The 27045-nt window shown below is 44.8% G+C and overlaps 2 protein-coding genes across 3 annotated transcripts in view; both read left to right on the top strand.

Annotated features, from left to right (window-relative positions):
• Window positions 1-9036, top strand: part of GPATCH1 (G-patch domain containing 1) — a 45101-nt gene extending 36065 nt beyond the window's left edge. For both annotated transcript variants that reach the window (XM_004765211.3, XM_045075993.1), the window contains exons 18-20: window positions 3493-3590; window positions 4548-4696; window positions 8760-9036. In XM_004765211.3, the coding sequence (XP_004765268.1) occupies window positions 3493-3590; window positions 4548-4696; window positions 8760-8790 (278 nt within the window). In that variant the 3' untranslated portion in view covers window positions 8791-9036. The remainder of the gene's footprint in view (window positions 1-3492; window positions 3591-4547; window positions 4697-8759) is intronic.
• A 736-nt stretch (window positions 9037-9772) lies between these two features.
• The window catches only part of WDR88 (WD repeat domain 88), a 42112-nt gene continuing 24839 nt past the window's right edge, over window positions 9773-27045 (top strand). Inside the window, exons 1-2 of the mRNA XM_004765210.3 lie at window positions 9773-10615; window positions 23779-23889. Coding sequence (XP_004765267.1) covers window positions 10310-10615; window positions 23779-23889 — 417 coding nt within the window. The 5' untranslated portion in view covers window positions 9773-10309. The remainder of the gene's footprint in view (window positions 10616-23778; window positions 23890-27045) is intronic.

Here is a 27045-nt window from a genome sequence, read left to right as displayed (position 1 = left end):
CCTTACCAATCACACACACGATTGGTTAACACTTCTTATGTATTTCATATGTATTATATTCTGTATTCTTACAGTAAAGTAAGCTAGAGAAAAGAAAATGTTAAGAAAATCATAAGGAGAGAAAATACCTGTGTAGTACTGAGCTTATCGAAAATAATCCACACATATGTTTCTGGTTTCTTTGTTCTCAGCCACATTTTGAATCTCTTTGCTTCCCCCGAGTGCCTAAATGATAGCTCTTGCTTTATAGTCCCAGAAACCTTTCAGGTTTTTTTCTTTCTAACACCTAGATAAGTACAGTAGCATCCTGAGCGTCTCAGATGTCACTTTGAGAAATAAAAACAGTAAAAATCTAGGACACAAAGGTAGGTGAGGAATTTCAGGGAGAAGCGTTTTCGGAGGCTTTTTTTTTTTAGTTTGGCTAATGTAGCAAATACAGTAAAAGTAATTCTGTCAGAAGTAAACCCTGCCCATCCTCCTCCCCCAGGATCAGTCAGCAACGTCTTGAATCGACATCTTGTTAAAGTATTTAGACTGGCTTATCCTCTCCTTGAAGGCCAGCTTAGCAAACATCTGATAACCCAGCCCAGGAATATAGATGATATATTTCTGTTATTTACTTTATAGCTTCCTATAGCACCCACATATAAATACTGATTTATGAAGCTAGCCTTCAAAGAGGTGATTAAAAAAAAAATGTGAGGTTTTGAACAGCTGCGGTGAATGTATTTCTGATATGCTTTAGTTGTTCAGATCTTCAGCTTAAAATAAGTGCTTCAACATCTAAAGCTGTTACTTATGCCCATTTCCGGACCACCCTTGAGAGCCTTGTAACAGTTAATAACTTGATTTTGTTTATGGGTTATCAAGGGGAAATGGTTTTTAAAAATTAGCATTAAAAAAAAAAGGTTGGGGAGGTCAGATTTTTTTTTAAATTATTTATTTATTTATTTTATTTATTTATTTGATAGACAGAGATCACAAGTAGGCAGAGAGGCAGGCAGAGAGAGAGAGAGAGGAGGAAACAGCCTCCCTGCTGAGCAGAGAGCCTGATGCGGGGCTTGATCCCAGGGCCCTGGGATCATGACCCAAGCCGAAGGCAGAGGCTTTAACCTACTGAGCCACCCAGGCGCCCCAAGTTTTATAGTTTTAAATCTTATGTTTAAGTATTTGATTTATTTTGATATGTATATATGTATATTATATAAGATAAAGGTCCAACTTTTTTCTTTTTTTTTTTAATGTGTGGATATAAAATTTTCCCAACACCATTTGTTGAAAACAAAAACAAAGCCAAAAACAACTCTTTTCTCCTTTGAATGGTCTTGGCACCCTTGTCAAAAATCATTTGACCACATATGCAAATTTTATTTCCGGTCTGTTTTATTCCATTATATGTCTGGAGGTATACTTTTTTTTTTTTGAAAGTTATTTAAAGCTTTATTTTATGATATAGAAATCAGACTGATCAGCCAGGGAACGAAACTGAAACAAAGTTAAAGTTATGCAAAGCTCTATTCTATGCCAAGCATCAGAAGTCATACTGACCAACCAGGGCTGTCTCTGTAGAGAAAAACCACCCCCAGCTTACAGGCTCAAGAATTGACTGACCGACTGGTCAGGGCCATCTCTGAAGAGAAAGACCCCTCCCAATCTTTTTTTTTTTTTTTATAAACATATATTTTTATCCCCAGGGGTACAGGTCTGTGAATCACCAGGTTTACACACTTCACAGCACTCACCAAATCACATACCCTCCCCAATGTCCATAATCCCACCCCCTTCTCCCAAACCCCCTCCCCCCAGCAATCCTCAGTTTGTTTTGTGAGATTAAGAGTCACTTATGGTTTGTCTCCCTCCCAATCCCATCTTGTTTCATTGATTCTTCTTCTACCCACTTAAGCCCCCATGTTGCATCACCACTTCCTCATATCAGGGAGATCATATGATAGTTGTCTTTCTCTGCTTGACTTATTTCGCTAAGCATGATACGCTCTAGTTCCATCCATGTTGTTGCAAATGGCAAGATTTCATTTCTTTTGATGGCTGCATAGTATTCCATTGTGTATATATACCACAACTTCTTGATCCATTCATCTGTTGATGGACATCTAGGTTTTTTCCATAGTTTGGCTATTGTGGACATTGCTGCTATAAACATTCGGGTGCATGTGCCCCTTTGGATCACTGCATTTGTATCTTTAGGGTAAATACCCAATAGTGCAATTGCTGGGTCATAGGGCAGTTCTATTTTCAACATTTTGAGGAACCTCCATGCTGTTTTCCAGAGTGGCTGCACCAGCTTGCATTCCCACCAACAGTGTAGGAGGGTTCCCCTTTCTCCGCATCCTTGCCAGCATCTGTCATTTCCTGACTTGTTGATTTTAGCCATTCTGACTGGTGTGAGGTGATATCTCATTGTGGTTTTGATTTGTATTTCCCTGATGCCGAGTGATATGGAGCACTTTTTCATGTGTCTGTTGGCCATCTGGAGGTCTTCTTTGCAGAAATGTCTGTTCATGTCCTCTGCCCATTTCTTGATTGGATTATTTGTTCTTTGGGTGTTGAGTTTGCTAAGTTCTTTATAGATTCTGGACACTAGTCCTTTATCTGATATGTCATTTGCAAATATCTTCTCCCATTCTGTCAGTTGTCTTTTGATTTTGTTAACTGTTTCCTTTGTTTTAATTATTTAAAAGATTTTATTTATTTATTCGACAGACAAAGATCACAAGTAGGCAGAGAGGCAGGCAGAGAGAGAGAGGAAGGGAAGCAGGTTCCCCGCCAAGCAGAGAGCCCGATGCGGGGCTCCATCCAAGGACCCTGAGATCATGACCCGAGCCGAAGGCTTTAACTCACTGAGCCACCCAGGTGCCCCGATTGGTCATTTTTGATGACTACATACATTGTGTTCTTTTGATGCTTGTTTTCTAGTGTTCAAGCTTATAAGACAAATTCATATATAATGTGCTTTCATAAGGGAGGATGATGTGAGAGGAGCTGACATTTATGTGCCTAATTCTAGGCTCTGGGTTTCATGGGCCTGGTTCCATCCAACCCTCTGTTGAGAGAGCAGGGATTCTTACCGTCTCTATTCATAGCTGGGGAGACTGAGGCTTGGAGAAGTTGACCAATGAACGGAAGGTCACAAAGCTGCGGCTGGCAACCTCGAGCTGAGGTTCAGACTCTGGTGTGTCTCTGAGCTTGCCCAAGGATGTTAAAGAGAAAGACTTGTGCAGTCTGGTCCATCTGACTCATCCAGCAGATAAGGCTGTGGCCAGGGACTGGTCTGACACCGGTGGAGTACTGAGGTTTCTGGTGGTTTCTAAATATAGAGCCACCAGGTAGACATGCTAATTCATTTGTTTATCAATGAGGTGGGGCAGGAGTTCCACCTTCATGTTAAACATTTACCTAGGTCACCTTCCCAGTTCAGTAAGTCAGTCTTCATTTCCCCCAGCAGATCATGGGTATGTTACATTTGCGTTTCAGATGTCCGTCAGACGCTTGAGGCACCTCAAAAAGAGAAACATAAAAAGAACAAAGAAAAACACAAGACTAAGAAAGAGCACAGACGGAGGAAAGAGAAGGTGAGTACCTTCTGGGGTCCTGGGACTGGATGTAGGCTCTGCTGTGCCTGCTTCTGTCCTGGAGACAAGCTCCGCCCCGCCCCCCCATCTGGCCTGCATATCTCCTGGCCAGATGGGGGCAGGCAGACCTCTGCACACCTTGGCAGAAATGTAATGCTTCGATTTTCAAGAGCTTTGTTTTTCTTTTAGACAGAGTATTTTAATTATTCAGTTGCACTCAGAACAGTTTATTGCGAACATTGTGAAAAAGACATTTGAATACTTTAGAGTAAGGGTTGAATATTAATAGAATAGCATTAATTAGTCATTCATTCAATATTAAATGAGGATATTATTTGGAACATTTTTTTCTCCACGACTTTGTCATCATTACAAACAGAGATTTGGGTCCATAGCTTGCTATTTGAGGTAAGGGGAACTTGAAGGAGGGATGTGCTTTCCCCTGACACCTCTGCCCCTGTGATCTGTGTGTTTCAGTGATGGCACAGGCTTTTAATTTGGTTAATGTGAGTGTTGGGTCCCAGAGTGCTCTGGGCAGTGGTGGAATGGAGGACAAACAGCTCCATGATTGGCTACCCGACAGAAAGCATTCCTGAGCATGGAAGATGATGGAAGATCTTTTGTAGTGACAGGAAAAACAAAACAAAATAAAACAAAACTGGTGCTGTTGGGTTGAAAACCAAAGTCATTTGTTTCTTACCAGTGTATCTGCACTTCTCTGACCTTATACTGGTTTCTTCTTTGTGCTTTTCCACCATGCTTGTGATCAACTACATATCAGAACAACAAGCATGTCCCAAGCTGTCCCATAGGAGGCTCACTCCTGATGAGGTGTTCTGTCTTTGCTCTTGAATGACTCCAGCAACCAAATGCCTCCTTAGCCTATCCGTAGGAATTGGCCGAGAAACACCCATGTGTCCTCCCCACACCTACCCCTGCCTCGCTGTTCTTTTTCAGAAAAAGAAGCACCGGAAGCACAAACACAAAGGCAAGCAAAAGAATAAAAAGTCAGAGAAGAGTAGTAGTTCTGAGAGTACGGACAGCACCGACAGCCAGAGCGATGGGGAGGGGCCTACAGACCTGTCACCGCAGGAGCTGCTGAGAAGGTAGGCAGTGCGGGACGGTGGTCTTCAGAAACCTTCTGGAGGCTTGTTGGAATCGTGATGTATTACCACTGTGAAAATTCAGACCTTACAGATAAAGCTTCAAGTGGTTCTTTTTTTTCCTAAAGATTTTATTTATTTATTTGACAGACAGAGATCACAAGTAGGCAGAGAGGCAGGCAGAAAGAGAGGAAGGGAAGCAGGCTCCCTGCTGAGCAGAGAGCCCAATGCGGGGCTCCATCCCAGGACCCTGAGATCATGAACCAAGCCGAAGGCAGAGGCCCAACCCACTGAGCCACCCAGGCACCCCCTTCAAGTGGTTCTTGAGCAGTTCTTCAAACCTCTCTCTCCAGAAGCCTCTGCCATCAGCTTCCTGCCATCAGTCTTCCTTCAAGACTTTTTTGTTAAGTGTTTCACACACATACACACACACTCACACACACCATACATACACACATGTTTTGTTGCTGTGCATTTTTAAAATAAGTAATACAATTTTATCTAGTGTAAATCAACCAAGTATGAACATGCGGAATGAAGAAATACTGCCAGATTACTTCCGGAAGTGGCTGAATCCACTTCATCTTGTTACTACATCAGTTACAAACAGTTCAGAAATGTTTGCCAGCACGATGGGCGAAGAATGGCATCTGACTTCTAATTTGTGTTTCTCGGGGTAGTACTGGGGTTGAGTGGCTGGAGGACAGCCTTTACCCATATGCTGTCTTGGGAGTAACTTGCTCACATTCTTCGCACAGTGTTGTGTTTTCTGTTACATTGTTTGTTTTACTTGTGTCAGTCAAGTAAGGTACTATTTTATTGATTTTTAGGAATTAAGAAAGAATAATTCTGGATATGAACCACCTGTGTTTTAGTGTGTTACCTGTCATGTGGATTTTTTTTTTTTAAAGATTTATTTATTTATTTATTCATTTGACAGAGAGAAATTACAAGTACACTGAGAGGCAGGCAGAGAGAGAGAGAGAGAAGGAAGCAGGCTCCCTGCTGAGCAGAGAGCCCGATGCAGGACTCGATCCCAGGACCCTGAGATCATGACCTGAGCCGAAGGCAGCAGCTTAACCCACTGAGCCACCCAGGCACCCCTGTCATGTGGATTTTAACTGTCTTTGTTGTACAGAAGCTCTAATTTTTGGTGCCCTCAGTTTTACTGTTTGTGGTGGTGGGGGTTATGTTTCATATTTTTGTCTCCTAAAGGCCTCCCCTAACCCAGGATGTTACATATGTATGTAAGCTATTCTCCGGCTTTTATAGTTTTGTTTTTGTTTAATCTGTTTGGATTTTTTTTTTTTTTTTTTTGGTGACCAGAGTAAAGTAGGCATCTAGGTTCCCTTTCCCCAAATGGCTAGCTAGTTGTATTAGTCAAGAGAGTGAACTAGCGCCAATGAGGAAGAATTCTGGCATCCCAGAGGCACAATAGAGGGTAAGGAAAACCAGGGGGGCACCCAGCTGGCTTAAGAGTGTATGACTCTTGATCTCAGGGTTGTATGTTTGAGCTCACTGGGTGCTGCACTGGGTGTAGAGAGTACTTAAAATAAAAAAGAAAAGAGATTAATAATTAATAAAAGAAAACCAAGAAAGGTACTCAGGACCCCAGCTTGTTCTGCTTCAGTGCATAGCCCTCCTAGGAGGGAATGGGTGGAGGGTGGCGCTGGGGGTGATTGTGGTTCTGCCTGGATGTCGTAGCCTTCACTGCCACATGGCCTGGCCACCATGGGGCTGGGCAGGAGAAGTCCAGCTTCGGGCTCAGGGTGAAGGGGGAGGGGCACGAGTGAGCCCTGGCCATGTCAGCACTACACGATGAACCAGCTCATTAAAGGAAGAGTATCTTGGTCAGGTACTCAGTCCCTGTGCAGGCCTGCTCCATTCCCTACTCTGGTTTCATTTTTTCTTTTTTAAACTTTATTTACTTATTTGAGAAAGAGAACGAGAGAGAGCGTGAACAGGGGGAGGAGCAGAGGGAGAGGGAGAAGCAGACTTCCTGCTGTGCAAGGAGCCCAACATAGGGCTCGATCCCAGGACTCCGGGATCATGACCCGAGACGAAGGCAGATGCTTAACCAGCTGAGCCACCTGAGGGCTGCTCTTCTCTGGTTTCTTAGCCATTTGATACTGTTCTGTCTGTCTACCCTGTTTTAATTACTCTGACCTTGTAAGCATATCTTCTGTCTGGAAATACAAGTGCCACCCCTTTATTCTTTTCCATTTACTTCTTCAGAATGGACGATATGTTCTCATGACTCAAAAGTACAAAGGAGAAGAGCATTTCAGTTTCATCCCAAGCCTCCTACAGTGGCTCTGCCCGCACCTGTCTCCCTGTCGTCCTGCACACCAGCATTTGGCGGGGGGGGGGGGGGGGTGCAGGGGAGGAGCACACCCCGGGCATGGCCCATTTCATCTGCATGCACCCCTGTGAGGCAGACACCTGGGGCCCCTTGTCTCGTAGGTGGGACAGCCAGGCCCAGGGAGGCTAGGTCACGTGGTCAGGCCCATGGAACCTCACCAACACCGGAGGGTCTCACCCTTAAGCATCTGGGGCCATCTGATGAGTTGTTCCTGCGGGGGAAGCCTGTCAGTGCCCTTCTGGAGGGTGTGGTGGGAGGGCCGGAGCAGGGGCTTGCTGTGGGCACTGTGCGGCAGATGGAAAACTGGGCACACAGCTGTGAACTGATTGGATATAAAACTCACCGTCAAGAGATCCAGAGCCATGGAACAGCGTATACAGGCAGTGCTGTTGATGGTCAAATGTCTTCAGGCCTTTGGCTTTCCCTATGTGCACTTATATGTACGTCCTTGCACAGGAAGAGGGCTGGAGGGTTCATACACCCCTGAGAGCACCTCTCTCCAAGGGAGGGAGGGTCAGAGTGTGGCGTGCCCTCATCTGAACCTTGTTGCTACAGGGATGGTCCCCACTGCTCCTCAACCCTGAGCCTCCTAGGTTCTCCCCCGGGAGCCTGGAGGGCCCCCCCCTCCTCCGTTGTGTCTCACTCCCCTCTGTGCGTTGCCTGTCTGCACCCATCTTCTAGAAGGGGTGGCGGGAGGCTCACAACAACAGGGGTCTCGTCTTCTTTCCCAGCACCTGGCATGGAGTGTCACTCTCGGGAAGGGCCCTGGTGCTTTTCTTCTGGGACCATCAAGTTTGGTTCGGAGAGGAGGCGCAGTCTGCTGTCTCCACCCCTATTCCCCAGGACACCGGCCTATTTGCTGTCTCTGTCAGTTTGTCTTGCCCAGTCTAGAACTTCATAGACCTAGAATCCAATGGTTCAGTAAATGCTGTAGCGCACACACATACATATATGCACACAGACCATACGTTTCAGCTGCATGCATTCTCGTCACCCGATCCAGGGACACCCCAGCAGCCCACGGCCACTTGTGTCTCCTCCCACTTAGCCTGCCTACCCCCATTCCCACAGCTAGCCCTTCTACTGGCCTCTGCCGCCACTGATTACCCTAGCGCTTGGACTTAACCTAAAGGAACCGTGGAGTGGACTCTTGCATGGGCTTGTGGGAGTCCCTCACGCGATTCCAGCAGCGGCGGCTGGCTCGTCCTCATCCTCGTTGCTGCGGGGTGTGCCTTTATGGGACCACAGACTATTCTTCTCTTCTGTTGTTGGGAACATCTGGTTTTTTATTCTGGGACTGTCGAGGAAGGATCTAGAGCCAGTGTGGCCCAGCCCTACTCAATGAATGCCATGATGTGTCCAAAGCCGAGATTGAAGACTGTCAGCTTGGGAAACAGACATGTTTTTTCTTTTCTCCCCCTGCCCCCAGTTCCTTCTCAGAGCTCCTACATGAGATAGGTGAAACCAGGATCAGAACTTGCTTTTATAAACAGGTCCTCATACAAGGTGTGGCGTGTGAGTGTCCCCGTGCGTTCTGAGGGCAACAGAGAAATGATGCTTCCATGGCCTGTGGCCCTCCTCTGTGGTGTGTGGGTACCCGTGTGCCACCAGGACTCGGGGAGGTCTGGCATGCCTGGCCCCCACCGAGCTATCTGGCTTTCAGTTCTTCCCTAATTGTCCTTTCTCCTTTATTTCTTTTTCCAGACTGAAAAGTCTTCCACTAAGGAAGCAGTAACTGGATTCTGCCGTGGCCTGTCCCAGTACCAGATCTCCTCCGTGAAGGGAACCCATTGATTGCTTGCTTAATACATTGTACAGATTGTATTTCTATGTAAATTCATGCTGTAAAATAATTTTTAAGACCTTGACATTTCAAAGGCTGCCTTGAAAGGTTGCAGAAATTGATTTCTATTTTTAACTTTAGTTAGTGTCAGAGGAAATAATTCAGACTGTACAGTTTAATTAAAATGGAATTTTTCTATTTTCTTCTTAATTTTTTTATTTCCTGAAACTTTTAAAAAGAAATGAGAAATGAAGGGTTCTCTGTGGTTTTGTTCATGAAGAAAGCCGAGTCCAGATAAGGACAGTTGGACTTAATTAAGGGCTTGTGGGAGAGAAGGAGGTGGTGGTTTCCCTGCTTCTCAGGCATGGGGCTCCTGCCTCTCGTGGTGGGTGGTGGTGGCCAGGAGCCCAGTGGGTGGCCCAGCACCAGCATCAATCCTAGCGGGTGGCCTCAGCCTTTCCGGGTAGATGTCACCAAAGTGTCCCAGACAGTCTCTCAGAGCAAGAGCCAGGGAGTGTGCGCCCACACCCTGGGTCCCACAATCTCCAGGTCCTTGCTCTGCAGCCCTGGGTCCCCGCTTGGGTGCTACCTCATCAGCACTGATGAGACCTTTGAGAAAAGTGCAGCGGTTCAAAGTGACATTATAGAAAGAGCAGAACAGTTTCCAAAGTAGAAAGAAGGAGAAAACCGCTTCTACTTCTACTACTTAGAGATGATAACCCTTAGTATTTGGGAATATCCAAAAAGAAAAAAATATTTTTTCTTTTTAAAGATTTTATTTATTTATTAGAGCAAGAGAGAGCATGAGCAGGGAGAGCTACAGAGTGATGGAGAAGCAGGCTCCCTGCTGAGCAAGGAGCCCCATGTGGGGCTTGATCCCAGGACTGTGGGATCATGACCCCAGCAGAAGGCAGATGCTTAACTGAGCCACCCAGGTGTCCCCACCCAGTCTTTTTCTGTCGGTGACGCTGCTACCCAGCTAGAGGTGACATTTGTTCCCCTTCATTGACAGCGTGACATATTTCCTTCATGCTCTTATATATTGTGTGTCCCCGCCCCGGACAGCTGCATCTGAATTCATCCAGGGCCCATTCCATAACTTAGTGTCCATTTCTCTGTTGTTGATACCTAGTGGGTTGGCCAGGAGTCCCCGCACAGGCAGAGGGCTACCCAGAAACCATCCTGGGAGACGGAGCCAGGAAGAGCCAAATGGAGGCCGTGGGGATGAGGCTGCTGGTTTCACACGCTTGGCCTCAACCCTTTTGTGCCTGAACTCAAACCCCGTTTTTCTGGGAGTGAGAGTGCTCGGCTTGGAGAGGACGCAGGGGGATCGCAGCGCCCAGGGAGGGCACGTGATTCTGCGGAGACGGGCGCAGGGTGCGGGCACAGGGCGCAGGCGCACGGCGCCGCCGTTCCGGCCGGGCTGGGTGCTGGGTGCTGGGTGCCGGCCACCAGCAGGCTGGGCTCGGAGATGGCCTCCCAACCGCCGTCCGCCCCCTTGTGCTCGGAATCCCTGGATGATGACCTGAAGACCGTGTCCGAGCTGCATAGAGCGAAGCTGCCCTCGATGCCCTCCAGCGATCTTGAGCACCTCTTCCGCAAGCTGCCGGCTGTGATCAGGGCCTATGGCCGCTTCAAGCTGTTGACTTTGGAGGCGCGCCAGAACCGGCTGCTGGCTCCCCTTGACCCCCTAGAGGTCAGCAAGGACTCTCCACCACCCGAGGAGCACCCGAAGTCTGAGAAGAAGTTCTGGGGCGACCAGGAGACCCTCTCGAAGGTCAGACCACAGGAACGCAGACTTGAACCCCATACGTGGGAGGTCGCAGTGAGCTGGCTAAGGGGAGCCGTGGGGAGCCACTTGGTTTTGCCAGGGACCCCTAGTGAAGCCCCTGGGCTGCTGCCTCTGTGAAAACAAGGCTGTACTGGGGGAGGATCCTGTTCCAAAGTGGGGGATCCTGACCCCTCCCAGACTGTGGTTCTGGCTGAGCCTTCCAAATGTCCCCGTGGTGACATTGCCAAGTGCATACCCCAGGGACAATGAAGGAGCCCTCCCTACCCATGAAGCAGTTAGGTCCAGAAGCAACAGATCAGCTTGAGATGCTGGATTTTGTGGCTGGCCCTCAGGACACCTGGGAGCAGAGCCCACAGTGAGGATTGTTGACTGGCTGTGTGATCTCTTCCAGCAAAGTGTGTGTCAGTGCTTTTAGTCATGATATTTATTCTGATTTTTGAGTAAAATTAAAGGACAGCACAGAAGTTCTCAATAGAATACCCCCAAGATTCAAAATCAATAGACTTCAAATGTTCTGCCTTAAAAAAAAAAAAAAAAAAAGTTCTCCCTAACATAGCAGCCTTGCTCTCACTGCCCAATTTCTCTCTACAGAGGGAAGAAATGCTTCTAGGTTCTTCTGTATCCCTACAGAGATAATTTATGCATTTTTGAGTATATACATGTATATCTCCCCCCCTTACCTTAGACCCCTTATGCACATAGTTTTAAAATTTTTGACTTAGCATATATTAGAGATCTTTCCATATCATAAATAAGCGACTTCCTTGTTCCTTTTTACTGGTAGTATCCCACCAGCTGGCCGTCTTCTAATGACTTTAACCAGTCTCCTGTGGATGCACATGAAGGTGGCTTATGATTTTTTTTTGACCTAAGATTTTTGTGACCCATGAAGAAGACAGAAGTTGAGAGGGTCTGTAACTTCTCCCAGAGGAAAGTTTCTGACCTAAGCATTCTCTACCTGACCCAACTGCTGATCCCCAGCAAAGGCAACAGAAGGACATTTTCTTCAGACCTGCAAAGACTCAAGAAATGATGCTTCTCTTTGAGGACAAAGTTGCTCAGGAGAGCTCTCCAGCAAACAGAAAAAAAGAGAAAAAAATCTCCCTCTGTGGTGCCCCTCACCCCTGTGCTCTGTTTGCAAATGGAGGGAGCAGGAGAAGCCTGCCATGTCCATGAGCCCTGGACTCTCTCGCTCCCGACCTGGGGTCTTTCCCCTCGGTTCCCACTGGCCCTGCAGTGCCTAGATCAAGGCCCAACGAGGCTATGACGTCTTTATTGATCAAGTGAAGGAATACTACGTATATTAAGAAAAAAAATGATTTTTTTTTTGTGGTTTTTACAAAAAGTGGACTGTTCTCTATATGCCATTTTTGTTAGTGTCTCCAAATATATCTCTGTGTATTTGGAACATCTCTCCACAGCTCCTCAGGGGCTCTTTCCCTAGTGAACCCAGAAAATACTATGCCCAGAAAAAAACGCGGAATGGGTGTCCCCAGAAAGGATGATGGGTTGATGGATGCACTGCACCCCGTTCCTGCTATTTGTTGTTTGTTTTTTTTTTTTAAGATTTTATTTATTTATTTGTTTGACAGAGAGAAATCACAAGTAGGCAGAGTGGCAGGCAGAGAGTGGGAAGCAGCCTCCCTGCTGAACAGAGAGCCCGATGAGGGGCTCGATCCCAGGACCCTGAGACCATGACCTGAGCCAAAGGCAGAGGCTTAACCCACTGAGCCACTCAGGCAACCCCCCTGCTGGTTTTTATGCCCATAATTAAGCTCTGTTTTTTTTTGCCACGAGAGAATGAAGACCACAAGTTGGGCCTGGAGACCGAGACAGCTGCAGAACATGGAGCTGGAGGTGGCCACCCGACGGCCCGGGATCCAGGCACCCACGACAGAAGGGGTCGCATCTGGGGGGACACACATCCCCTGCACACCCTGGGGGGTGGGCAGTGGACCATTTCAGGCCTGCTCCTTCTATCCCCGCTCCCTTCTCAAAATACCCCTTTATTGAAATGTAGTTCACACAGTGCGCAGTTCACCCATATAAAGTGTGGGGTTTCCGCGTATTCCCAGAGTCCTGTAACAACGCCACATCACTGTAGAACACTTCATCGTCTGGAAAAGAAGCCCCATCCCCATTTCTCCTCAGGCCCTCCCCCCAGTTTGAGCCAACCACTGATTCACTCTCTCTCTCTATAAAGTTGCTTCTTCTAGAACTTTCCTAGAAAGAGAACCAAACAGCATGTGGGCTTTCGTGACTGGCTCCTTTTCCTTCCATATAATGTTTTCGAGGCTCATCCATGCTGCAGGAGGTACTCGTACCTCCTATAATTAAAAGTGCATATATACACGTATAATAAATACATGTTCTATGGATCATAAATAGACTTTGTTCTTTAGAGCAGTTTTTAGTTCAGAGCAAAGGTGAGCAGAAGATGGAGAGATTTCTTGTATCCCCTGCCTCCACACATGCACAGCCTCATCAACACTCTCCACTGACTGAAATACATGGAAAATTGACGATCCTACAATGATACTCAAAGTCCGAAGTTTACCTTACAGCTTTACTCTGGGTGTTGTACGTTGTGTGGGTTTGGACAAATATATGCCAATGTGTACAGTCATGTTATCACAGAGAGTAATTGCGTTGTCCTAAAAATCCTCTGGGCTCTGCCTGTTCTCTCTCCAAAGCTCCCAACCCCTGGTAAACCCTGATCTCTGTACGGTCTCTCTAGCTTCCAGAATGTCCTATATCTGGATGCATACATTATGTGGGCTTTTCAGACTGGCTTCTTTCACTAGTAATTTCATTAGTAATTTGAATCTGCTAACGAGTGTCCTGAGTCTCTGAATGAATGTACTGAATCTTTCATTAGTAACGTGCAGTTTCCTGAATGTGGTTTTTTTTTTTTAATGACTCGTGTATTTTTTCATGGCTTGGTGACTTCTTTATTTTTCGCGCTGAAAAACATCCCATTATTTGGATGTACCATAGTTTATTTATCCATTCACCTGCCAAAGGACATCTTCAGGTTTTTCAAAGTTACTTCCAAGTTCTGGCAATTACGGATAAAGCTGTAAAAACAACCGTGTGCGGGATTTTGTGTAGACAGAGTTTTAAACTCCTTTGGATGAATACCAAGGAGTATGATGGCTGCATTGTATGTGAAGAGTATGTTTAGTTTTATAAGACACTGTCAAACTGTCTTCAAAGGCGGCTGTACCATTTTGCATCCCCACCAGCAATGAATCAGAGTTCCTGTTTCTCCACAGTTTGCCAACATTTAGTATTGATAGTGTTCCAGATTTTGGCCATTAAGTATGTGTGTAGTGGTATCTTTTTTTTTTTTTTTAAAGATTTTATTTATTTATTTGACAGAGCTCACAAGCAGGCAGAGAGGCAAGCAGACAGAGAGGGGGAAGCAGGCTCCCTGAGGACCCTGAGATCATGACCTGAGCTGAAGGCAGAGGCTTAACCCACTGAGCCACCCAGGCACCCCTGTGTGTAGTGGTATCTTATGTTGTTTTAATATGCAAACCCCTGATGACAAATGATGCGGAACATCTTTTCACATGCTTATTTGTAAAATAACATGTAATTCACATGTATCTTTTTTGGTGACGTGTCTGTTAAGGTCTTGGCTCATTTTTTTTAATTGGGTGGTTTATTTTCTTATTAAACGTTGATAATTTTGGATGATAATCCTTAATCATATGTGTCTCTTTTTTTTTTTATTTAAAGATTTTTATTTTTATTTATTTGACAGAGAGAGATCACAAGTAGGCAGAGAGGCAGGCAGAGAGAGAGAGAGGAGGAAGCAGGCTCCCCGCCGAGCAGAGAGCCCGACGCGGGACTCGATTCCAGGACCCTGAGATCATGAACTGAGCCGAAGGCAGCGGCCCAACCCACTGAGCCACCCAGGCGCCCTCATATGTGTCTCTTGCAAATGTTTTCTCCCAGGCTGTGGTTTGTCTCATTCTCTTGACACTGTCTTTTACAGAGCAGAAGTTTTCAGTTTTTATGTCCAGCTCATCAGTTACTATTTTCATGGACTGTGCCTTTGGCATTGTATCTAAAAAGTCATTGCCATACCCAAGATCACCTAGATCTTCTATATTATTATCTAGGAGTTTTTTAAATTTGCATTTTGCATTTAGCTCTGTGATCCATTTTGTATTTTTGTAAAGGATGTAAGGTGGATGTTTCGACTTAGTTTTCTACATATGGATATCCAGTTGTTCCAGCATCATTTGTTGAAAGACTATCATTTGTCCATTGTATTGACTTTGACCCTTTATCAAAGAGCAATTGGTTTTATTCATGTGGATCTGTTTCTGGACTTTCTTTTCTGTTCCATTGATCTGTTTCTCTACCCTTTCACTAGTATTACACTGTCTTGATCACTGTATCTTTTTTTTTTAAGATTTTATTTATTTATTTGATAGAGATCACAAGTAGGCAGAGAAAGTGGGGGAAGCAGGCTCCTGGCTGAGCAGAGAGCCCGCTGCCGGACTCGATCCCAGGATCCTGAGATCATGACCTGAGCCGAAGGCAGAGGCTCTAACCCACTGAGCCACCCAGGTGCCCCTTGATCACTATATCTTTAGAGTAAGTCTTGAAGTGGTGTAGTGTCAGTGCTTTGTTCTTCTCCTGGATCTTTTGCCTGTCCACATAATCTTTATAATCACTTTGTCAATATCCACAAAATAACTTTTTGGGATTTTGATTGGGATTACATTGAATTCATAGATCAAGTTGGGAAGAACTGACATCTTGACAAAATTGAGTCTTCTTATCCATGAACATGGAATAGATCTCCATTCATTTAATTCTTTGATTTTGTTCATCAGAGTTCTGTAGTTTTCCTCATATAGCTCTTACACATATTTTGTTAGATATATGCCTAAATATTTAATTTTGTGGGGTGGAATTTAAAATTCCACTTGTTTGGTGCGCCTGGGTGGCTCAGTGGTTAAGTGTGTGCCTTCAGCTCAAGTCATGATCCCAGGGTCCTGGGATTGAGCCTTGCATAGGGAAATCCCTGCTCGTTGGGGAGTCTGCTTCTCCTTCTGCCGTCCCCCCCCCCCCCTTGTGCTCCCTTTCTCTCTCTTTCTCAAAAAAAAAATCTTGGGCACCTGTCATTAAGTGTCTGCCTTCAGCTCAGGTCATTATCCTGGGGTTCTGGGATGGAGCCCTGCATCGGGCTCCCTGCTTTGCAGGAAGCCTGCTTCTCCCTCTCCCCCTGCTTGTGTTCCCTCTCTCACTGTGTCTCTCTCTGTCAAATAAATAAATAAAGTCTTTTAAACATTTTTTAAAAATCTTTTTAAAAATTCCACTTGTTCATTGCTGGCATAGCAAAAATTGATTTTTTATTTTATATTAACCTCATATTCTGCAGTCTTGCCAAATCTGCTATTAGTTCCAGGAGTTTTTGTTGATTCTTTCGGATTTTCTACGTAGGTGCTAATGTCATGTGTTCATTAAGACAGGTTTATTTCTTCCTTCCCAATCTTATACCTCTTATTTCATTTTCTTGTCTTATTGCCTGAGCTGGAAGTCCCAGGACAATGTTGAAAAGGAGTGGTGAGAGGGAAAGCCTGTGCCTTGTACCTGATCTTAATGGAAAGACAGAACTTCTTATCATTAAGTATGATGTTAATTGTAGGGTTTTTGTAGATAGTCTTTGGCAAGCTGAGAAGTTCCCCTCTATATCTAATTTGCTGAGAGTTTTTACCATAAATGGCTATTGGATTTTGGTTAAATGCTTTTTCTGCCCCTATTGATGTAGTCCTGTGATTTTTTCTTTTTTAGCTTACTGATGTGATGAATTACATTAATTGATTTTTGAATAACAAAGTAGACTTGCACACCTGGGATAAATCCAACTTGGTGATGATGCATAATTCTTTCTATACATTGTCAGATTTAATTTGCTGATATTTGTTGAGGATTTTTACGTCTATGGTCATGAGAGATAGTGGTCTGTAGTTTTCTTTTCTTCTAAGTGTCATTATCTGGTTTTAGTATTAGGGTAATGCTAGCCTCACAGAATGAGTCAAGAAGTATTCCTTCTGCTTCTATCCTCCAAAAGAGATTGTAGAGAATTGGTACAATTTTGTCCTTAAAGGTTTGGTAGAATTCACCAGTGAACCCATCTGGGCCGGAACTAACTACCTTAGTTACTATTTCAATTTCTTTATTACGTAAACACCTATTAAGATTGTCTAATTTTTCTTGTGTGACTTTTGCCTAATTGTGTCTTTTCAGGAATTAGTCCATTTCATTTCAAATTTGAAATTAGTCTATTTCATTTCAGGTGATGAAATTTGTGGAAATAGAGTTATTCATAATACTCCTTGACTATCTTTTTAATGTCAATAGGATATCTTTCATTTCTTTTTTTTTTTAAGATTTTATTTATTTATCAGAGAGCGATCACAAGTAGGCAGAGTAGCAGGCAGAGGCAGAGAGAGGGGGAAGCAGGCCCCCTGCTGAGCAGAGAGCCCGAAGCTGGACTTGACCCCAGGACCCTGGGATCACGACCTGAGCCAAAAGCAGAGGCTTAACCCCCTGAGCCACACAGGTGCCCCTGTCTTTCATTTCTGATACTAGTATTGGGTTATCTCTTTTTTTTCTTAGTTAGCCTAGCTAGAGGCTTATCAATTTTACTAATTTTTTTTTAAAGATTTTATTTATTTATTTGTCAGAGAGAGAGCGAGCAAGAGCGAGCGCAGGCAGACAGAGTGGAAGGCAGAGTCAGGGGGAGAAGCAGGCTCCCTGCGGAGCAAGGAGCCCAATGTGGGACTCGATCCCAGGACGCTGGGATCATGACCTGAGCTGAAGGCAGCTGCTTAACCAACTGAGCCACCCAGGCGTCCCAATTTTACTAATTTTTTAAAAAGAATTTATTTATTTGAGAAAGAGAAAGCCTGAGTGGGGTAGGAGGGGCAGAGGGAGAAGGAGAGGCAAACTCCCTGCTGAGCAGGGAGCCCGCCCAACCCAGGGCTCGAACTCAGGACCCCAAGATCATGGCCTGATATGAAGGTAGATGCTTAACCGACTGAGCCATCCAGGCATCCCTTAATTGATCCTTTTTAAAGAACAGTTTTTGGGTTCATTGATTTTCACTGTAAGTTTCCTGCTTTCAGTTTAATTGGTTTATGCTCTAATTGTCATTGTTTCTTTTCTTCTACATACTTTGCATTTAATTTGCTCTTCTTCTTCTATTTTCCTAAAGTAAAGGTTTAGATTATTGATTTTAGACCCTTCTTCTTTTTTATAAATGCATTCATTGTTATAAATATCCCTCTAAGGACTTATTTCATTGCACCTGAGAAATTTTGATTTCATATTTTAATTTCGTTAGGGTCAAAATATTTAAAAACTTCTCTTGAGATTTCATCTTTGAACCACGTGTTATCTAGAAGTGTGTTGTTTAGGGGTGCCTGGGTGGCTCAGTCAATTAAGTGTCTGACTCTTGATCTCAGCTCAGGTCTTGATATTGGGGTCGTGATTGTATAGTTTCTGGGCTTTTTTTTTTTTTTTAATTTGTTAAGGTGTGTTTTATGGCCTAGAATGTGGTCTGTCTTGGTAAATGTTTCATATGAATTTGAGAAGAATATTTATTCTGCTGTTATTGGAGGAAGTAGTCTGTAGATCTCCATTACATTCAACTGACTGATGGTGGTGTTGTGTTCCACTATGTCCTTGTTAATTTTCTGCCTGCTGTATCTGTTCCTTTCTCATAGAGGGTGATGAAGTCTCCATGATAATGGACTCACCTACTTCTCTTTGCAATTTTAATAGCTTTTGCCTAACATTTTTGGTGCTCTGGTGTTAGGCACATATATGTTAAGGGTTATTATATCTTCTTGGAGAACTGGCCTCTTTGTCATTATGAGTGCCCCCTTTTGCCCCTGATAACTTTTCTCACTGTGAAGTCTCCTCCATCTGAAGTTAATATAGCTAGTCTTGCTTTCTTTCGATTAGGGTTAGTATGGTCTATTTTTCCTCCACCCATTTACCTTTTTTTTTCTTTTAAAGAGAGAGAGGAGTAGGAGCAGAGGGAAAAAGAGAATCCTTTTTTATTTTTTTTTAAGATTTTATTTATTTATTAGAAAGAGAGAGACACAATAAGAGAGGAAACAGAAACAGAGGAAGTGGGAGAGGGAGAAGCAGGCTTCCTGCTGAGCAGGGAGCCCGATGCAGGGCTTGATGCAGGGCTCGATGCGGGGCTCGATCCCAGAACCCTGGGATCATGACCTGAGCTGAAGGCAGACACTTAACGACTGAGCCACCAGGTGCCCCCAGAAAGAGAGAATCCTAAGTAGGCTTCAAACCCAGCATGAAGCCTGGCATGGGGCTTGATCTCACAATCCAGAGATCATGACCTGATCTGAAATCAGGAGTCAACATTCAACTGACTGAGCCAACCAGTCTCCCCCATCCTTTTACATTTTTTTTTTTAAAGAATGAGAGAGAGAACAAGGGAAATTGGGGGGGAAGGGGCAGAGTAAGAACCTCAAGTAAACTCCCTGCTGAGTGTGGAACCTGATGAGGAACTTGATCTCATGACCCTGAGATCGTGACCTGAGCCAAAATCAAGAGTCAGATGCTTAACCAACTTGAGCCACCCAGACGCTCCTGCTTTTAATCTGAATGTGTCTTTATATCTAAAGTGAGTTTCTGGGCGCCTGGGTGGCTCAGTGGGTTAAGCCGCTGCCTTCGGCTCAGGTCATGATCTCAGAGTCCTGGGATCGAGTCCCGCATCGGGCTCTCTGCTCAGCAGGGAGCCTGCTTCTCTCTCTCTCTCTCTCTCTCTCTGCCTGCCTCTCTGCCTACTTGTGATCTCTCTCTGTCAAATAAATAAATAAAATCTTTAAATTAAAAAAAATAAATAAAAAAAAAACTAAAGTGAGTTTCTTGTAGACAATATATCATTGGGTCCTATTTTTTCATCCACTCTGACAATCCCTCTTTTGATTGGTACATTCAGACCATTCAAAGTGATTTTTGATCTAGTTGGATGAATATCCACCATATTTGTTACTGTTTTCTATTTGTTGCCTTTGTTTATTGTTCCTATTTTTGTCTTCCACTCTTCTAGCTTTTGAGGCTTTAATTGAGCATTCAATGTGATTCGATTTTCTCTCTTTCTTAGCATATCAGGTACACTTTTTTTTCTTTTCTCAGTGGTTGCCCAAGAATTTGCAATATACATTTGCTATTAATCCAAGTCCACTTTCAAACAACACCATACCACTCCTAGGTAGTGTCAGTAACTTTAAACAGCAAAATATTTCTAAGTCCTCCCTCATGTCCACTGTATCATGTTGTCATTCATTATATATATATTATTTATATATATGTATATATATAAACATATACAATATATATACATAATCATATGTTAATTATATAACATATAATATATTGCTTTTATAAGACTATATATCATATATCAATTATATATAATACATTGTTGCTTTTTTTACATTATTGCTATTATTATTTTGAACAAACTTAGATCAATTAAGAATAAAAACAAAGTTTTTATTTTACTGTCACTTATTCCTTCTTTGGTGCTCTCCTTGCTTTGTGTAGATCTGGGTTTCTCATGTATATCATCTTCCTCCTCTCTAAAGAATTGTTAACATTTCTTGCAAGACAGACTATTGGTATCAAAGTTTCCCCAATTTTTCTTTGTCTGAGAAAATATTTGTCCTTCACTTTTGAAGGATAATTTCACGGGATACAAATTTCTAGGTGGGTGGAAGTTCCCCCTCCTAATACTTTAAATATTTCACTATAATCTCTTCTTGGCTGCATGGTTTCTGAGAGGGTGGAAGTGATTCTTATCTTTGCTCCTTTATAGGCAAGACATGGTTTTACTCTAGCTGCTTCCAGCAATGTCCTTTTATCTTAAATTTTCTGGATCTTTAAAATGATATGCCTAGGTATAGTGGGGTTTTTTTTTTTTTTTTTTTTTTTTTTTTTTTTTTTTTTTAAAGATTTTATTTATTTATTTGACAGAGAGAAATCACAAGTAGATGGAGAGGCAGGCAGAGAGAGAGAGAGGGTGTTTGTTTGTTTGTTTTTTGCATTTATCCTGTTCCGTGTTCTCTGGGCTTCCTAGATCTGAGGTTTGGCATTTGAAATTAATTTGGGGGGACTTCTCAATCATTATTGTTTCAAATATTTCTCTTCCATTCTCTCATCTCCTTCTGGTATTTTCATTGTGCATATATTACACTGTTGTAGTTCTCTTCCGGTTCTGGCAAATTCTGTTCCATTTCTTTAAGTGTTTTTTTTTTTTCTGTTTGTTTTTCAGTTTTGAAGGTTTCTATTGATAAATCCTCAAGCTCAGAGAGTCTCTCCTCAGCCATGTCTAGTCTAATAATGAACACATCAAAGATACTCTTGATCTGTTATGGTGTTTTTGATCCCTAGCATTTCTGTTTGGTTCTATCTTCGAATTTCCATCTCTGCTTACATTGCATGCTGTCTACTACATTTCTTAGAGCCCTTAGCATATTAACCACAGGTGTCTAAGTTCCTGGTCTGATAATTCCAACATCCTTGGCACATCTGGGTCTGGTTTTGTTTTTAGGTTTGTGCTTTCTCTTCAAGCTATGTGTTCTGCCTCTTAGGATTGCATTTTTTTTTTTTTCTTGATAACCAGACACAATGTAGTGGGTAAAAGGAACAGCTGTAAATAAGCCTTCAGTAATGTGATGCTACCATGTAGTAGGCAGAGAAGAAGTCTACAGTCCTATGAATACATCTCAGTCTTTCAGTAGGCCTCTGCCTCAGGCTTGGGAATGTCCTGGGTGCAGACTGAAAAAGTCTGCACTTCCTCCCCGCTCACCCTGAGGTTAGGTGGGATTGGATGGCTAGAGTGGCTGGGAGCTGGGTATTTCCCTCCTTCTATGTGTACGGCTAGAGCTGGCAAGGGTTGAATATTTCCCTTTCCCCAGGTCAGGTAGGCTTTGATAATGCTGCATGGAATATTTCAAAGCAATTATTTACCCCCTCTTCCAGCCACTGTGAGGACCAGGTCTGCTACTGGAGATAACGCTAATATGAATGTGAGTGAGGGCCCCTCATGGCTGGGTCCCCCTGGAGTTTTTAACTCTCAACGTTATCCATGCTGCACCCCCAGCAACTTGTCTGTTACAGGTCAGGTTTCCCGATCCTGGGCCCGGTTCCCATAGAGGTCGCTGCTCTTGGATTTCTGCCCTATAATATGGGATTCTTTGTATTTGCCCATTTCTCCAATTTTGAGGGCAGCAGTCATGAATCTAGGAAGAGTTGTTGATTTCTCAGTTTGCTCGGCTTTTAATTAGTTGTGCAAATGGAGCAGTGCCTTCCAAGCTTCTCACATGGCAGCCCAGAAATCAGAAGTCCTTCACTCCTGTCATATTGCTTAGTCGTATTTCATTGTGGGAATGTGTCTCATGTTTATCAGTGGATGATATTCTAATGGGTTCCATTTATTTTACTATTCCAAATAATACTGTTATGAGTATCTATTTTCAAATTTTTGTGTGGACATGTTTTCATTTCTGTTAGGTATACACTTAGAAGTGAAGCTGCTGGATCAGTTTTAACTTTTTGAGGAATTACTGAACTGTGTTCTAAAGGAACGGCACCACCATTTGGATTCCCACCAGCCATGTGTGAGAGTTCGAGTCCTCCCTATTCTCACCAACACTTGTTATTATCTGGGTTCTTTATTGTAACATCCTAGTGGATATGGTGGATATGAAGTGTATCTCAATATGGCCTTTTTTTCTCCTTTAAGATTTTATTTATTTGAGAAAGAGACAGAACTTGTGAGCTTGGGTGGAGGGAGGGGCAGAGGGAGAGGGAGAAGCAGACTCCCTGCCAAGCAGGGGGCCCAAACTGGGGCTGGATCCCAGGACCCCAATATCATGACCTGAGCCAATATCAGATGCTTAACAGACTGAGCCACCCAGGCGCCCCTCAATTTACATTTGATTTATATTTTCCTAATAGCTAATGTTGTTGACCACATTTCCATATGCTTAGAGCTTATTGACATACCTTCTTTGGAGAAATGCCTATTCTGATGTTTTGCCCATTTTAAAATCAGGTTGTTTCTTTTTTTATTGTTGAGTTTTGAGCGTTCTTTCTGTATTCTGGATACAAATCTCATCTGATATACGATTTCCAAAAGTTTTCTTCCACTGTGTGGGCTGTTTTGTCACCTTCCTGATAGTGCCCTCCAAAGGGCAAGGTTTTTAATTTTGATAATGCCCAGTTTCACATTGTGGCTGCTGCTGCCGCCTGTGCATGTGGCGTGGGAGTTAAGGAAACACTGTCTAACAGGAGTTCCCGGAGATTTATAGCTATGTGTGTGTCTAAGAGTCTCGTGGTTTTAGTTCTCACATTGAGATCTTTGATCCATCTTGAGTTAGTCTTTGTAGATGGCGTGAGGCAACAGTCCAACTTCATTCTTTTGCAGGTGGATTTTATTTGTCTCAACACGATCTGTTGAAAAGACAAATATCTCCATTTTCAATCACTTGGCCCCCTTGTTAAGGAAGCAAGTGACCTAAAACATGAGGGCTTGTTTCTGGATTCCCAACTCCGTTCCACCCATTCCTATGTCTGTTTTTAGGCCAGTAACTACTGTCTTGATTACGGTCACTTTTTTTTAGGTGATAAGGTTTGAAATTGGGAATTGTGAGTACTCTACCTTCATTCTTTTCCAGGAGTGTTTTGGCTATTTTGCTGTCCTTGAGCATGCATATAACTTTTCGGATCAGCTTGTCAGTTTTGGAAAGGAGGTCAGCTGGGATCTTGAGGGGACACTACTGACTCTATTGATCATCTTGGAAGGTATTCTCATCTTGACAATAGTAAGCGAATAGCTAATCCTTGAATATGGACTGCTTTCTCGTGTCTCTGGGTCTTCTAAAATTTCTTCCAACAATGTTCTGTGATCTTCAGAGTATAAGTTTTACACTTGTATTTTTTAATTAAATGTATTCCTATTCTGATACCTTTAATGGAATTTTTTAGTTCTTTTTTTCCAGTTGTATAGAAAAATGATTGATATTTCGCTATTAATTCATATTTTGTAACCTGCTGCACTCAATTCAATCGCTCTCTTTTTTCAGATCCCATTTAAAATTCTGAGGGGACACAAGGACCTTGTGAGCTCCTGTAGCTTCTGTGCGGATGACACGAAGTTCCTCAGCTGTTCCCATGACAGTACCCTGAAGCTGTGGGTAGGTGGCCTGGTGTGGGTGGGATGAGAACATCCCAGGAGGGGAGAGAAGCTGGGCCCCATCTTATGGAGAGTTCCCAGATGCTCAAGGATCCCAAAGACTTGGAGAGAACTTTCTGAGAAAAATGCAGAAGGAGAAGACAAGTGAGGGTTCAACCCTAGTGTCAAGCCCTTGGAGAGAGATGAATTTAAAGCGGTTGCTGGCAGCCTGTTGATTTGGAAACAGTAGGAGCAGGCAATGGGGACCCCTGGCAGGACTCTGCCCCCTGCCCCACCTACTGCTGGACAGTTCCCACTGTGCCTGGGATCTCTGAACTGTGGCCTCTCTTTGGGTCTCTGTCTCATTTGGAAAATTCACTTCCATTCACAGGGATGGTATGGCCAGGCCGGGGACCTGTCCATGAGGGCTGGTTGGGAGGGGCAGGCTTGAGTATGGCTCAGTGCCCCAATGTTCCAGAAATGGCACAAGAACAGGGATGTGAGATGGTTAGATGAGGTTGCAGAGATGTGGCCACCGAGAACTCTTTCAAAGACTCTGGGCATAGCCAGCAGGTGCTGGCAGGCCTGTCTGGGGGTATTGCCAGTCAGTGAGGAGGATGAGGGAGCAGGGATAGGGGATGGCATTGTCCCTCAGGGGCCAGGCCACAGATGACTGTGTGTCATCTCCTCTGGCTTCTGGGGCAAGAGGGGATAGAAAGGAATCTAGGCTGGTTCCTGGGTTCTGGTGTGGGTAATCAGGTGAAGGATAGCTCCTCACCTTCCAGATGACCACACTGGTCATCTTCTGTGTCATCAGTGGGTACCAAGGCCAGGCAGAGGAGGCAGGAGGGTTTGGGGATGGTCCAAGTTGTTCAGCTGTGTGACTTTGGCTGGTCACGTGACCTCCTGACCCTCCTTGAAACTCTCCTGGTCCAGCTCATGCTGGGGCTACCCCAGGGCCTGCCTGGCCCTTGCCCGGCCCCAACAGGCATCCACTCCTCACCTCAGCTGTGGCCCACGAGCTCCTTCTGGGAATACTTTCGGTTGTTCTGAGAGTCTTAAAGCCTTTCCCAACCCTCTGGGAAGACTGAGAAGCCAGGGGCGAGGGGCTCTGTGGGTTGTCATCACCCAAGGGAGGGGGAGAGCAGCTTACAAGTGTGCATCATGCTTGGCCAGCTCAGCTCCCCCCACCCCCCACCCCCCGCACAGTCCTCTCACCTTTTGAACCAGTGGAAGGACTCTCTTTTGGGCCAAACATCTCTAAAAGGGGAGATCTGCCTGTTTGGGGGCCAAAAATTTCTTGTCTCTTAAAGGGGAGATCCACTTGTTTTCTCTTGTTGTCCCAAGATTAGAGACCATCCACTGAGTTGTCCCTGGTTCTGCATAGTGGCCGAGTGCCTGGCCCACACCAGTGTATCCAAGATACAGTCGCTTCGGCCTGTCCCAGTGTCCCAATACCAGCCTTGCTCATGGCCTTGCCTGCTTCTGCCAAGTTCCCAAGTTCCCTCCCTGTGCCTCCCACCATGCCCCGGCCCCTGGCCCCCACCAGAGTCACCAGTTGTCTGCGTTGGCTAGCCCCACTGACACTTCCTCCAAGAAGTCCTCTTTCCTCTTCCTGGTTCTCTTTTCCTCACCTTTGCCCTTTGGATGGCTCCTCCCATGGCTCTCCCTGCCCCAGTGCCGCTGCCATTCCTGAGCCCTCCTTGCCATTGCCCAGGACACCGCCTTCTCCTGTTGCCAAAATGTCCCTCTGCTTCTCCCTCCTCTCGCCACTCCTGTCACCTCCCATCTCCTGTCCCTCCTCTTGGGCCCCACCCAGAACCCAAGCATCTGATTTAATCTTTCGGAAGCTCCCTTCATCCTCACTGTGGACCATTGTGAATAGTTTGCAAAGTCCATACATGTATGAAGAAGCTGGGGGAAAAATAATTTCTTTTTAGAGAGTGGAGGGGGGGACAGAGGGGCAGAGGGAGAGGGAGAGAGAGAATCTCAAGCAGATTCCGTGCTAAGTGCGGAACCTGAAGTGGGGGCTCAGTCTCACAATTGTGAGATCATGACCTGAGCCAAAACCAAGAGTCAGATGCTTAACCGACTGAGCCACACAGGTGCCCTGGGAAAAATCACTGTTAATCCAGTATCCCTCTAATGTATCGGCATGCCTCATTCCAGTCATTAAGAAACAGCAACTCTGGTGGTTCTCACAACTCAGAGGAAAAACAAGAGCCATCATTTCACAACCCTGGAGTTAAGTGCTACAAGAATGTTGGAATAGAAGTTTATTTTTTTCTTGTTTCCACGTGTATACCCACGTTTACGAAATTGAGACCACTAAGAAACACTGTTTGTATAACCGTTTCAAACTTGAGCTGTGGGTATTGTCACATTTCCCTATTTTCCAACTATTTATTGGGGGAAAAAAGCCCCTCTTTCCCTTTCATTGAAACTGACCAGTTCCTCCTTCCCGCCCCCTGCCTTGAATTATCTGAGTTAATTATCTGAGTCCAGAGGGGTTCTTGCCTCCCAGTGCCAGGTGAAGAGGGTGCTTATTTATTTCAAGAAATATTCAGTACGAAACAGAGACATTTCCACTGCTTTGGATTTCCCTAACAAAATCTGGCTTGTTTGCCATCTACCTCTCGCGGAAGGATTCTCTTCACAGCAGTGCACCTGTTCCAACGTCTGCGGGTGCTGTTCCTTGTCCTGGCCAGCAGGTGTCACTATCAAATGCTGAAGCTGCACATGGACCCTGCGGGGCACAGGGTTGCCCTTAGACTGCCCAGGGACTCTACGAAGACCGCAGTCCCAGGCCCCACAGTGATCGTTTTCTTGGTTCCATGTTTGGGCTAGAGTCATGCACCAGCCAGGGAGACTGGATGGCACGCAGGCTACCCAGACCCGTTCTCTCCTCCCGAGCTAGTAGACTTGTGAGTCCAGGCTTGCGACTTGGATGTGTCCTGCCCTGGCAAGGTCCTCTTTGGACTCCTGCTCTCTCCCCCTGCCTCTGATTAGGGCCTGCTGGGTTCCCCAAACACGACTCCCCACTGTTTCAGGTCTTAACGGAGAGGGGGTTGAGGGCCTTGGTCTGTGCAGAATGGGGTTCACATAGCAGGTGTGAGACTACCTGCGAGGCTGGCCTTGGCCGGCAGCTGGGAGCCAGACTGGCCCGTGGTGTCCTGCA

Source organism: Mustela putorius, unplaced genomic scaffold (assembly GCF_011764305.1).
Source record: "Mustela putorius furo isolate JIRA1106 unplaced genomic scaffold, ASM1176430v1.1 tig00000174_pilon_pilon_pilon, whole genome shotgun sequence".
In the NCBI taxonomy this organism is placed as follows: Eukaryota; Metazoa; Chordata; class Mammalia; order Carnivora; family Mustelidae; genus Mustela; species Mustela putorius.
Note: the sequence above shows the minus strand (reverse complement) of the source record. Positions and strands in the feature narration are given on the sequence as shown.